Raw genomic sequence first — 12,850 nt, 5'->3', positions numbered from 1 at the left:
TAAAAAAGATCTCAAAGGTCAGATAGAGGGAGCATGCTAATTAAGGAGAAAAATGTTTTCTTTCTGTACATTCATAGATCAATAAGTTCAGAAATATTTTCCATTACTTTTATTATAATTTCTATGTATTGCATGGATATTAGTTTCCAATGAAATGAGTATTTTCTCCAGATCCCTTTATTTAGAAAGTTTGCTCTGATTGGTCATTTTTAAACTGTAGTGGTCAAGTTTTGTCACAGTATTACCAGGAAGGTTTGGGTTTTTCAGCTGCTTAACTTCCTTTGTTGGAATTTCCTCCTTTATTGTAGTTAAGAGCTGTGGATACCACAAACATAACTGCACTTTGCATGAAATCTCAGGCAAGGAGTATCAGTCAGGATAGCGGCAACAGAATTGTTTGATGTCTTTGGTTATTAAATATGTGAAAAAAATTCAACACGTAGGAGTTGTCAATGATGCTCATGTAATCTGTCACTGCAGTCTGTGCTTCTAACTTCCCTCTTAAATGTGTGGAAGAGGCCTACATGGATTAAAGGTCATGGTATGTGTATTGCTGTCAGAGTGCATTATAGTGGCAAATTGATGCATTTTGTTCCATGCCCTCAGTCTCCATGGGTTGTAATTTCTGTGAAAGGTGGAGACGAATAAACTTGTCTCATTTTATTATTGTAAGATGAAACAGGCATGAATTTCTCATGGTTCTGAGCTTTCTGCCCAGTTCTTGTACTCTGCCTGAAACACTCTTCCTGTAATCACACCTTTTGCATGTAGCTCTCAATATAGCTGGGCAGCCCGAGTCCAGCCTTGTATTCATTAAGTTTTGCTGTTTTAACTAGTAATGATGGGGAGGGTGTGTTTCCATGGGCAGACAGGTCTATCCTGTGGTTTTTTGAAGGGATCTTTGGAATTTAATGAATTTTTATTCTATAGGCTGATAAATCTAATTGAAGTTGTGGATTAAAAAAAAAAATTAGTTAGTTCCTGCAGGCCCTTTGATGCTGTGGATGCTCTTATGCTTGCAGACTAAGTGGTTTAGCAGGCACAGTAACTCCCCACCAAAGAAACTGAACGTATGGCAGCAGAGTAAGAGTGAATAATGCATGGTGAGGCTGCCAAGCAGGAAGATAGAGAGTGCTGTAGTGACGAAGCATGTGGCAGCACTTGGGGCTTTCCAAGAGATAATCTAGCTGTAATGCTTTTGATTTCTAGGGAAGAAATTGCTAGAAACACGATACAGTTCTATCTCAACAAGACTGACTTGGACTAGGCTAGATGTGTTGTTGCTTCTGTTGTTACAGGAACAATTTGGTTGCATCTCTTTTTAAAGGTGTATGTATCACCTTTCCTCAAAAAAACCAAACCTATGACCAGTTTACAAAAGGTGCTGCTTTTCTCAGCTTCACTGTGTTCCTTCACTCATCTGGTAATGAGGTTACATAAGTTAAAGTGGATCTGATTCCTCTTGAATGCAGTGATTAGTGCTTCAAGTGAACTAATCCAAACCACTGCATCCATTATGTGCACACAGCTGTAGCTGAAGCAAGGTAGGGGGCAAAAGGAGATTACTGGGTAAAAAATGATAGTTCAACATGAGTTTCCTTTTTGATAGGCTCATATGGGGGTCAGAGTGAGAAGAGTGGCTTTGAAACTTTGATGTATCTATCAAGTGTAATTTTTAGACATTTTTAGCTCTAATTTCATGAAGAGTAATAGTCAAAGCTAGATTTAAACGAGGGGCTTTCACATGTCAGTGATGTCAGGTACTTTTTCTGTGGAATGCCATTTTTTTAAAGTCTTCATCATTGTTAATACACAAATGGTGGTTTGGCCTCCCATCCGTACATAGTGTTTTTATTATCAGTGATTTTGGTCCTGTTTTGTGAACTATAAAAATTTAAATACCCTTCTGCATTTTGGAAGATAGACTGCATAAGTGAGGATTTTTTTTTTTTTAAATAAAGATTCAATCGTTTCATCGAAAAGACTACAGTGTGCAAAGGTGAAGTACATTGTTTCAGGTTGTGTGCTGGGGTATATTTAATCTCTTCTGGTGTGTTTAAAATCTATTAATAAACTTAATGTTTTTTTCTGCTGTATTCGGGCTCTTTTTTGGTAACAGTTGTCAACATTGAAAATTGTAAGGACTTCATGGAGGTTGCAAAGGTTTTTGTTATGGTAAAAGCCTGGGATTTTTTTGGGGGGGTTGGGGTTTTTTTTAAGTAAAGGGTGCAACCAGGATATTAACTGAACAACCAAGGATGCCCTCCACAGAAGCCCTGTGTGAAGTGAAGGGTCATTCAGAGTTGGAGCTCGTTTAGCTTAGAGAAGAGGAAGAATACAACACTGAGTGTGATTTAAAACAAGCACCTCTTTTAACATACAGATTCAAAGGGTACCGCACAGCAACAGGTCAGACGCTCTTCTTCTTGGCTGCTGAGTAATCACTCGTCATTTTTTTTCCGATGTGATCATTGCTGAGAAGTGAAACCGAGCCCGGCCTGTGGATTGCGGTGAGTGCCAGGACGGTCCCCGCCTTTCCGGCGCTGGGGACCAGCGGGCAGCGGGCTCCCTCTGCAGCTCCGGGAGGAGCTCCGTGCTCTCTGCGGAGCTTCAGGGATGCACTTCCCTCTCTTCTGAGTGGCACGTTTAAATCTTCTCTGTGTTCAGGGACCCTGCATTCAGGCAGCTCACATTCGTGTCCAGTGTTCCGCGCAAAGGTATTGTTCAGCCAAGTGTTATTTGGTTGCTAAAAGCACTGCACTTTCAGATTTGGTACAGTATTTCAGTCCTTAAGGTATGCAGACTTTCAGATTGTTCTGAACGTCTAAATCTCAAAGTGGAGCAACTGATGGACAATAGAAACACTGCAAAGTTTGTATCAGAGAAAGTAATGTGATTACTGTTAGTAGTTAGTTACTAATTATGGTAATTTTGCAAATTCCAAGTGTTGAATGGATATGGATGTATGTTCTTTAAGTATCTTGGGTTTAGTACACAAAAGAACATCTTGTGTTACTATTCTATGATTGCTGTACTGCGGATGACAAAGGAAAAATTTAAATTTTTATGGGGCTATTTTTGAATGCCTTACTTTCTTTAATGTTTTTACCTGTTTGCTCTTATATTGCTAAAAACATGAGCTGTGTCTGCAGTGCTTTAGTGCAGCAGCTCTTTGATTTCTGGAGTCTGCGTGTGCTGGCATGGTACTACAGTATGTAAACTTAGAAACCTCTTGGACATCTTTGTAGCCCTCCTGGGGAAGAAGCAGCAGTTAAAAAGCCCTACGATAAAACAGAACCCTGGATATTGTAAAGGCTTGCAGGAAGAAGGAAAAACAAGGTACATTATATGATGCAGAAAAACAGACTAGGAGTTGCTACCGTTTGCCTGTGCAGGCTCTTTCAGCAGAGGGCAGTACTGGCTAGGCTGGCCTTAATGTCCCGCAGCTGCACAATCACAGACAGCAGGATGTGGATGTGCCAAGCTGGTCTCAGTACAAGCTTTCAGCTGAGTGTGTTTGTAATAGGTGTCTGGAGGGGGACTGTGAATAGATTTTGGAACCCTTGTGTAAAATTACAGTCAATCCAGTATTGCAAGATGAAGTTCTGTTAGTCACTTATCCATGCCTGCTGGCAGGGTTGCTGTATTCTTTGGTTACCAGCCCCTTGTCCAGGTGAATCTGTCTGAGATTCCCTGTTTTCCTGATTACAAAGAGAGTAAGTCCAGTGCATGGGAACCAGCAAACAAGGTGAAAGCAAGATGTGTTCTGGACTGCTGCTGGTGCTGTCAGTTGGTTCAAAGCAGGATGGTTATTGCATTGCCACAAAATATAACCAGCTTTTCACAGAAAGACAGAATCATTCAGGTTAGAAGAGAGTCCAGGATCACTGAGTCCAACCTTAGACCAAAGACCCCCATGCCAACTAAACCATAGCACTGAGTGCCGTGCCCAGTCATGAACAGCTTCAGGGACAGTGATTCCACCACTTTCCTGGGCAACCCATTCCAATGTTTAACCACCCTTTCAGTGAAGAATTTCATCCTGATGTGCAACTTGAAGCTCTCCTGGCACAGCTTGAGGCTATTTCCACTTGTCCTATCATTTGTTTCCTGGGAAAAGAGACCAACCCTCTGCTGGCTATACCCTCCTTGCAGGTCATTGTAGAGAGCTATAAGGTCACCCCCGAGCCTCCCTTTCTCCAGGCTAAACCACCCCAGCTCCCTCAGCTGCTCCTTATAAGACTTGTGCTCCAGAACCTTCCCCAGATCTGTTGCCTTCTCTGGACATGCTGCAGCACTTCAATGTCTTTATTGCAGTGAGGGGCCCAGAACTGGACACAAGACTCAAGGTACAGCCATTTATTTTCATTTTATTGGTAGTCCCCCACTGCTTGTTTTTCTGCTGGTGTAGAATCCATTTAAGAGGTTATCTTACTGTGTGATTGATGAAAAAGTGTCAATGTCAAACACGTCATTAATTGTAAGCTTGATTTGAAGTCCTTTTTCCCCTGGAGCCTACTGGAATATTCTAGGCATCTTCCACAAGGTGGAGCTTTAAGGCTCTGTGGCTGGGAATTTTTCCCTCTTGACTAATAAGCAGAAAGATGAATAGAGTTCATGAAATCTTATAAAACAGGTATAAACCGACTGTTTCAACACTTCAAGAAAGAGAGTAAGTTTTAGAAAAAAGCAACAGACTCAACAGATATTTTGGACTGTAATAAGTCTGAGTCACTGGAATTAATGTTGTGAAAGAGAAAAGGAAGGATTGGAAAAAATGGTTCTCATTACTTATTTATTATTTTGGTAGTACTGTTTGTTTGCTTCCAAACTGACTTGAAAGGCAGGCAGAACTAGATAGAGAAAAGCATTATCAAAATAGTTGCTAACTCTTCATTTGTCAGGAGGAGGGTTTTTTTTTTTTTGTTTTGAACAGTCCTACCCTGAAATAAGAGGAGGAAACTCTAGATAACAGCTATTCTGATAGATTAAGAAAAGGCAGAAAGCCTATTTCTTTTGTGCAGCTGTCTTTTCAAGAGTGAGCTATGTATGCCTGTTCTCTAGAAGAGCACCTTTTTCTGTTTTTCACTCTGCCTCCCAGAAGTTTCATCTTGCTGAATTCTGGAAAAATGCTACTGGTATTTCAGGCTGTGTTTCAGTAATCCATTATCTTGGGCTTCCCATGTTTCTTTGAGTATCTGAACTGTGTTTTACTCTATTGCCATCTTGTCGGAAATCCCCTGCTGTTGATTTTGTTGGAATGGAATTCATCATCTGCTCGCTGCGCTGCTGCTGGTAAGGCCATTTTATACATTAACTAGCACAGACGTGTGTGGACATGAGCTGGTACTGTGCATACAGAAGCTGAGAAGGAGTTTAGCTGAAGAAGGGGAAGGAGGACTAGGTGAAGGAATAGCAGCAGGGAGAGAGAAAACCAAAATCCTGAGTGTCTTTCCTGTCCAGCTTTTCTACCTCAAGGTAGCCTTTTCTGATGATAACAAATGTTAGTAATCTATTTTTGCCATGTCTCTTTGCATGAAACAAAACCTGAGGATAGGAGAAGTTTACTGAACACTCATTACAAGTGCTGTTTCCCTCTTTCTTCAGTAAACTCCTATGTTGCCCTCAATGTGTTTAGACCAAGAGACTATTAGTACCCTGCAGAGTCTGTTTTGTCACTCTGTGCTTGACTTGAGTTGCAGCTGAAGTTGTGAAACATTTTTTCAATTTAAATCATGTTGTTTCTTTCATGCTTTGCAGGTGATGTATGCACAAGATGAGAAATTGGCTATGATTTTTAAATCTGTGTTTCAGGAGTCTCCCTAGATTAAGAAGTAGGACTGGTAAGAACTTCGTACAGAGATTGCATATCAGGAATCCACTTTCTCCCTATCTAACATTACTACAGCCCCATCTGATGGTCCTCTCCAGTTTTAGGCACAGAAAATAGCATATGGCAAATGCACTAAAAGGCAGGTGTGCTTTATGCCAAATTGCAATGAGTTAAGAGCCTCTCTGGACAGACTGAGTGCACCTGATTTCTAGACTTCGTGTAGACTGGTGCCTGAGCCAGTCTGTAATGCTTCTGCATCTTGCTGGATCTGTGGCAGAGCCAAATTTTTAATCTTCAGTTTTCCTCAGATGCTATCACAGTCTGGACACACTAAAAACTGTCTAAAATGTAATTTTCTCTGGGTTCCACTGTATTTTTTTTTTTCCAGGTATCCTTGTCATTCATTATGTTCTAGTACCAGTTTGACACTAGCTGTGTAAATACAGATGTTGATATGGAAGATGTGGGGGACTGCTTTGGCAGTTTGAAGAGCCCGTCTCTGTAATACAATGTTAGGTTACATTTCTGAGCCACAACCTCAGAAAGGACATTTGACTTGCAGAAAAATGAAGTAATATGAGTAGGGTGGTGGAGTGAGCTTGAAATCACGGAGATTTTTTTTCTCACATGTTATTTGACATGTTGCATGGGCAGGAATTCTTCCCCTTCTCTCATGCTGCTTCTGCCAGTGTAGTTGTCCAGTTTCTGAGGATTCTGAGTACTCCACCCATTCTCTTTATCAGCAATAGTAGAAAATACCTTTCTTTTCTGAAAACTACAGCAGTATCAATCACTTAAAAAGACTGTGGATGCAAGCTTTTGCATAATCCATAGTTTTGTAACAATGAGTGATTCCATAGCAGTCAGTTCTAAACTCCAATGGCTGTCTATGGAGCTGGATAAAGGATTACTCATTTCCCATTCAAAGAAATGGTGATTTTGACAGGGAGTGCCAGGGTGAATGGAGTTAATAAAGCCAAGGATATTGAGGGTATATTTACTAGGGGTAAATACTTAGATTTTTATATATTACATAGGCCAATGCTCTACTGACAAAACCACCCCAAGCAGACAGTTCAGAGGCATTCCTGTGTTGGTAACAAGATACAGCTGTCTGAGAGCAAAGATTTTCTTAGCACTTATTAGCCAAAAGATCATTGTTGCTTTATTTAAAAGAACTTTGGTATAGAGCTATCAAATAGCAACCTAAACCAGAGAATACAGATGGAAAAGGGTCTAAGTGTAGCCTAACCCTTGGAGAATGGCATAGGCAGTTGTTGACTGTTTAGCTGGATTCCCTTATGGTCTATTTTCAGTGTAAGTCCTATTTTCAGTACAGAATATGAAAGAAATGCTGTGTAGCCATTTATTTAGCTTATAATCAGTGTGAGAAATCCCTTTGCAGCTTACAAAGAGGGAAGGGTGATAGTGGAAAATACCATTACTGGGAAGATAGATGCTGTAATAAAATTGCCTGTGGCTTCAGCATCTGTTTTTTTCAAGTTTACTAGTCCATAGGGTTGGTGTCTCATCTTCTGTATGATTATCTTGCATTATTTTCATGACACTGGTAGACCTAGATGCTCATAAAACGGAGAGATCAGCAATATAAACGTTAGCCTTTTGTTCCTGCTCTTCCTGCAGTCTTTTGGAGTTTCTTGTGCTGAGTTCCAAGATGCTGAGATGCAAGGAGAATGGTCATTGCACCTTGAATGCTAGACTGATCTTAACTTTAAAAACAGAATTGAAAACAGGGATGTGGAAGTAATGCTTGAGTTCTAAGGCAGCAACCTCTTATTTCCCACTGTCTTGCCAAACATAGTGCAAAATTATCTGTTCATTTAGTTGCCCCTAGGGCTGTTACAGCTTGGCTTTAACTGCTGGACCAGGTGTGTGCACTTCTCATCCTATTTTAAAAGCCACAACATGTAGAATTTACAGCTAAAGCAGTCATCATCTCCATTAATCACAACGTGTTCACTTGTATTTGTTCTTTTGCTCTGTGGGTGTATCCTGGTGGCTGAGTGTCTGTCCAGGTGTCAGGGCAGTCATTGGCTTCTCTACTTTCCCTCAGTCACTTAGCTCCCTTGGCCTTCTCTGGGTATTTAAATTCTGGGTTTTTTCCTAGGTTTTCTTTAAAGCATGACTAATTGTATGAGTTTTAGAAGGTGTTTGTTTTTTTTTTTTTCCATTCCACGCTCTTACTCTTCTATAAAGTTTTCTAGACACATGCTGGCTGGAGAGTCAACTAGGGAAAGGTTGGTATGAAAGCTCACAGCAAGGGTGTCATCAGATGACACCCTTCAGGGTGTCAGGCTTCAGATCAGAGGCCAAATGTGACACTGCACTCGCTGGATTTTGTTCCAGTCTGTGAACCACCCTCAGCTGGGTTACAAGTCCAGCTTTCGTCCCAGTGTCTGGTTAATAAACCACTGACTTAAATAAAAAGAATCCATCTTCCCAGTGGCAAGGGGATGGGAGCCTTGGATCATAATGGGAGTGGTTTACTGTGTCCTCTTATGTTGCATTGACTCTACAGCTGATGGACTTAATTTTCTATGAGTTTCATACCTGGTCCGTTCCACCAGTTTGTTTTATGTCGCTCGTATTAGGTAAGGTTTGTAGGTAGTTGGTAACTGATTTCAGTTTTAAATATCATAATTTCTAGGTCAGATTTTAAGTTGATAGAATTAGGTGATACGTAATTAGGTGTTAGCCAGCCATTGATTTTGAATGTATATATTTGAATCAAATAATTTCTGATGAAGCTGCACTTTTTTTAATCTGTTGAGGAACTAAAGAAGGGAAGAGGTGAAACAGGAACTTAAAACCAGTTCATCAGCTACACCTATTACACAGTAAATGACTGTAAATCACACAGTGGATATTTCATAGGAGCAGATAATTCTCAATGAGACAATCCTAAATGTTTGTGGGAGGAGCTGTGGATATTATCATGCATTTAGTATATTATCCTAACAAGCAAACAGATCACACCTCTTAAATGAAAGGAGTTATCTGAAAAGTATTTGAACTATTTTGAGATTACATATAAAATTTTTATGCGTGTCTCTGAAAAAGATTGTTTTCTAATAATGTACAAATGCTAAGAAAAATAAAAACATAGTATATGTGATAAAAATCTAGCCAGGGTAACTCATACAGCTTATTTATAGGATTTTGTTTTCAGAGTGTCCTATAAAGGAGTGGTGAATTTTCTTCAGGATAGTTTTTTGTATGAGTTTTTTGTTTTCTGGTCAAAATGAGACTAAAGAAATATCTTAAAGGCAGTATTATGACATGCAAATGGTGAAAGCAATAGAAGGACATGGACAACTAGATTCTAAAATCAGTGGTAAAGTGGTAAAGAACAAGAATTAGACTGAAAAATGCCGGTGTGATAACGGCACTGCAGTGCCTCTAGACTGTGTTGCTTTTTCCCTCAAGGAAGATATGTTTTTGTATTGACCTTCAAACGACAAAGACATGTTTTGCCTAATTTTTCCCACCACTGCACTGTTGTGTTCTTTTCCTTTCTGGATTTTTAAGGCCCTATCTGAAATTGGGAAATTTTTTGTGCTTTGTCAGTTTGTCTGTAACTTCTCCTTTCCTACCCCTGCTGGGTTTTACTCAAGTTCTACAATTTGTTCTTTCTCTTGCAGTTCATTTCCTAAAGTAATCTTTCTAGCCAAGAGCTACATTAGAGCCTTCCTGACAGCTCCAGTCTTTAAATGAGGAACTGTCTTTGCTTACTGCATTTGATTTTAGAATAGTTTATGCCTAAATGTATTCTACTCTGAAGCATACAGCTTTATTTCAGATTTAAACTCTCTTGGCTCTTGGAAATACTGTTTCATTACATATATAATAAATCAAGTATTGTCATAGCTTTTGATATGAATAGAGTTAAAGGCGTTGTGAACAGATCTTACTAAAACTTACGAAAGTGTTGTTCAGTGGAGCTTCACTTGGAAACAAAAAGAAAAGGGTTTTAAAATTTCTTCTTGTTTTGGTAAAATTTTTAGTTTCTCAAATAAGGGATGTCAATCATTCTCTGAAGCTTGTACATGAATGTATAATGTTGGTGAGAGATGATCTGTTGGTCTTTGTGATTACAGAATAATCTGGTTCTGTTGTCTCAGAGATAAGGACTAGTGATCTGGGAGAGTCAGAGTTTGAAAATAGTTCATTGTAGGGTGATGATCCTTAATGAAATTGAGTAATGAACTTGTGTTTCTGTCACGTTTCAGAAAATCTCCTGCAGATGACAGGGATCAACAGGACTCAGACCTATCATCTACCTTTTTCTTCTGCATCTGCTTGTCAAAGTAACATCTGCTTTGTAGTAAAAACTGAGGCTCTGGTTGTCTGTTCAGACCCCTTTCCCTTTGCCCTTTTATTAGCTTTCTGCAGCTTTGTAGGGAGTAGATTGTATAAAGTATGCCCCTGGAAAGCAGAGGCCGTTAAAAGGTTTAAGACAAATTTGTCTGAAGACAAAGAGGGCATTGAGGAAAACTGTGGAGAGGGATTGAAGGGCTTTTGCAGTGCAACAGTGCCTTGTCTGTGCAAGACTCAGCCTGCCTCCGAGTTCCAGCAGGCTGCCGAGAAGCAGGCCAAGAAAAGACTCTCCAAGACCCTGTTCCCTTCATCTGTAGTCTGCCATCTGGACAGAGGGATGGCTAGAGGGTTCCTGGAACGTATAGAAAGGAATCTTGAGAGCTGAAAATAAATGCCACTGGAGACAGGAAGTGTCTGAGACTAGGAGGGTTGGAGGAGGGGAGCCGCTCTGGGGGTCACGGTGCCGGTAAGGGTGAGGGGCAGATAAGGAGAGCTGCTGTGCTGCATTAGAAGGTGCACAGCTTTTCCTTCAAGCCATGAATATCCCTCCATTTACTGCTTTATGTACTTGAGGGCATCTTAGCTGTTTGTTGCAGGAGTTCATCTGAGTGATTTGGATCCCTTTCCCTTGTAGAAAGGGTCACTTAAATTTGTAGCCCTTGGCATAATAGGGACTTTGAAATTGGACAGGTTTATAGAAAGATAAAGTGGTGCCAGCCACTCAGAAATTTGATCTTGGTGTTGTCATGAAGCTGTATGTTGCTTCAGCCTAGTTTTTGGTGGGGTCTGTTGCAGTCAGGTTAGATGATGTTAATGAGTGAGCAATGTTCTCCTGAATTTTCTCATGTAGCAAAGTCAGTAAGCTACGATATTTTATTCCTTTAGTGTGCTTTAATAAGTGTTATAATACTGGAGAATAATGTTATTCCTTTCTGAGTTATCAGGGTGGCACAGCCTTTGTATTCTTCTCAGAATGGAAATGTCAGCTAGTCATATCACCCATCTTTTCCTCCTGTAAGAGCCTCTTAAACCTCTAGAGAAACCTTAGAGTGAGAATTCGTTGCATCACCTGCTTTGCAGTTTTAAGGGTAACCAGCCAGATAACTGTGAATGGTTTTTGCTTTGTGTGCTGGCCTCTGAGTATTAAGTTGAAACGATGTAAGTTTTCATTTTCAAAGAATGTGGTCGTGGAAGCAGCTCCTTCCTATTACTGAGCTTTTCAATGCACACAATAAACATCTCTTCACGAGATTTCAGGGCCATTACCTTCTAGAGGATGTTCTTAGGAGGCCCAGGCACTGCTGCCAGAGAAAGTTACACTCTGTGCATAACTGAGCAATTTTCCTTCACTTAATACTTCTGAAAAATGAAAAGGAAAAATGAGCGTGTCCTCAAATATTTACTGTGTATCCCCTGTGAAGGTGGTGGTACATTTCTTATTACTGACTTTGGCAGTGAAGTGTGCATTAAGTCTCAGCACTCACTGGCCTGCTAGAACTGAGCTGTAACTGAAAGTCTTTTTCTGGGTAAGAGAGGAAGTTTCCAGAGCAATTGTTTAATCAGCTACATGTGCTGGCAGCCTTCTTGGTGAGATCACCACAGGTAGTTTATGATTTGATTGAAAATTAATGGGGCAATTACAGCATGAGACCTAAGAGTAGAAGATGCGGGTTTGGAATGAGAATCATGTCAATGCAGTAACAGTAATTTTCAGGTTCCTCGCAGTACTTGTTCAGCAAATAAAAGCCTGTCAGACAAATCTTACTCTAGAAATTCTAATTTACATGTTGATTAATACCTCTGCATTTGAAAACCAGATGAATATTATAAACTTCTCGTAATGGAAAAAGTAGATCCTTCCACAGCAGTATCTTTACTACTAAAAGGTTTATCCTAGTTTTGTTTCCCTCTAAATTACTCAATATATCATCCCTCAGAGTGTACCAGTAAGGACTGTAATTATTCCAGAGGCTCCACACACAGCCACCATTTGAATCTGTAATTAGGGGGAGTGCAGGCTTTCTGTGCTTAGGTTATGTTGTTCTCCAGCTGCAGGATGTGTTTCCAACTCCATAGCACAGAGTAGAGCTGCACAGTGTTGCAAAGTGAAATACCAATGTATAGGTTTAAATGCTTCTTGTTCTTGATAAAAAAAATGAGTAGTGGATAGCATGATCTCTGTGCCAGCTCATTACTTTTCATATGATTGTTTGGGGGGAAAAAAAAATCCTGCCTCCTTAAATGTCTTAGTATTGAATAGGGGTAAACTGGATTCTTTGCTAAGTTTAAGAGCCGTGTGGCATGCTCTTTTCATTTGCAAACTTTTTCCCAAATGTCATTAGTCCTTCCTTAGAGCAGCAGCTTGCCAGAAAAGAAATTTCAGTAGATTGTCCATGTTTACATGAGTCATTGCCATTGCTGATTCTTTGCTGGAAGAGTTTTCTGTTACGCGTATCTCGTCTTGTTGTAAATCCGGTGATTTTTAGGTTGCTGCTGGACACTTCTGCAGCAATTTTGGAAATGTTATAACCTTTCTTGGATTGTGGTATATGTGTAATTGTAGCATAGTGCAGTATAACAAAATGGATAGGGCAGATATTTCTTTGGATATGAGGAAAGAGCACACAAGTGATTAATGTAATTTTGAGCCAGGCCAAAGGAAAAAAAAAAATCTCCTGT

At 40.0% G+C, this 12,850-nt stretch overlaps 1 protein-coding gene across 2 annotated transcripts in view; it reads left to right on the top strand.

Moving 5' to 3' along the window:
- Positions 1 to 12,850, top strand: part of MOB2 (MOB kinase activator 2) — a 110,031-nt gene that overhangs the window by 30,011 nt on the left and 67,170 nt on the right. Inside the window, exon 1 of one of the 2 annotated variants that reach the window (XM_019284461.2) lies at positions 5,246 to 5,295. The exons of the other annotated variant lie outside the window; for it this stretch is intronic. Within the exon in view, the coding sequence (XP_019140006.1) occupies positions 5,261 to 5,295 (35 nt within the window). The 5' untranslated portion in view covers positions 5,246 to 5,260. Of the gene's footprint in view, positions 1 to 5,245; positions 5,296 to 12,850 lie in introns of those variants that run through there. 2 annotated transcript variants of the gene reach the window in all.

The sequence above is a fragment of the Corvus cornix genome, chromosome 5 (assembly GCF_000738735.6).
Source record: "Corvus cornix cornix isolate S_Up_H32 chromosome 5, ASM73873v5, whole genome shotgun sequence".
Lineage (NCBI taxonomy): Eukaryota > Metazoa > Chordata > Aves > Passeriformes > Corvidae > Corvus > Corvus cornix.
Note: the sequence above shows the minus strand (reverse complement) of the source record. Positions and strands in the feature narration are given on the sequence as shown.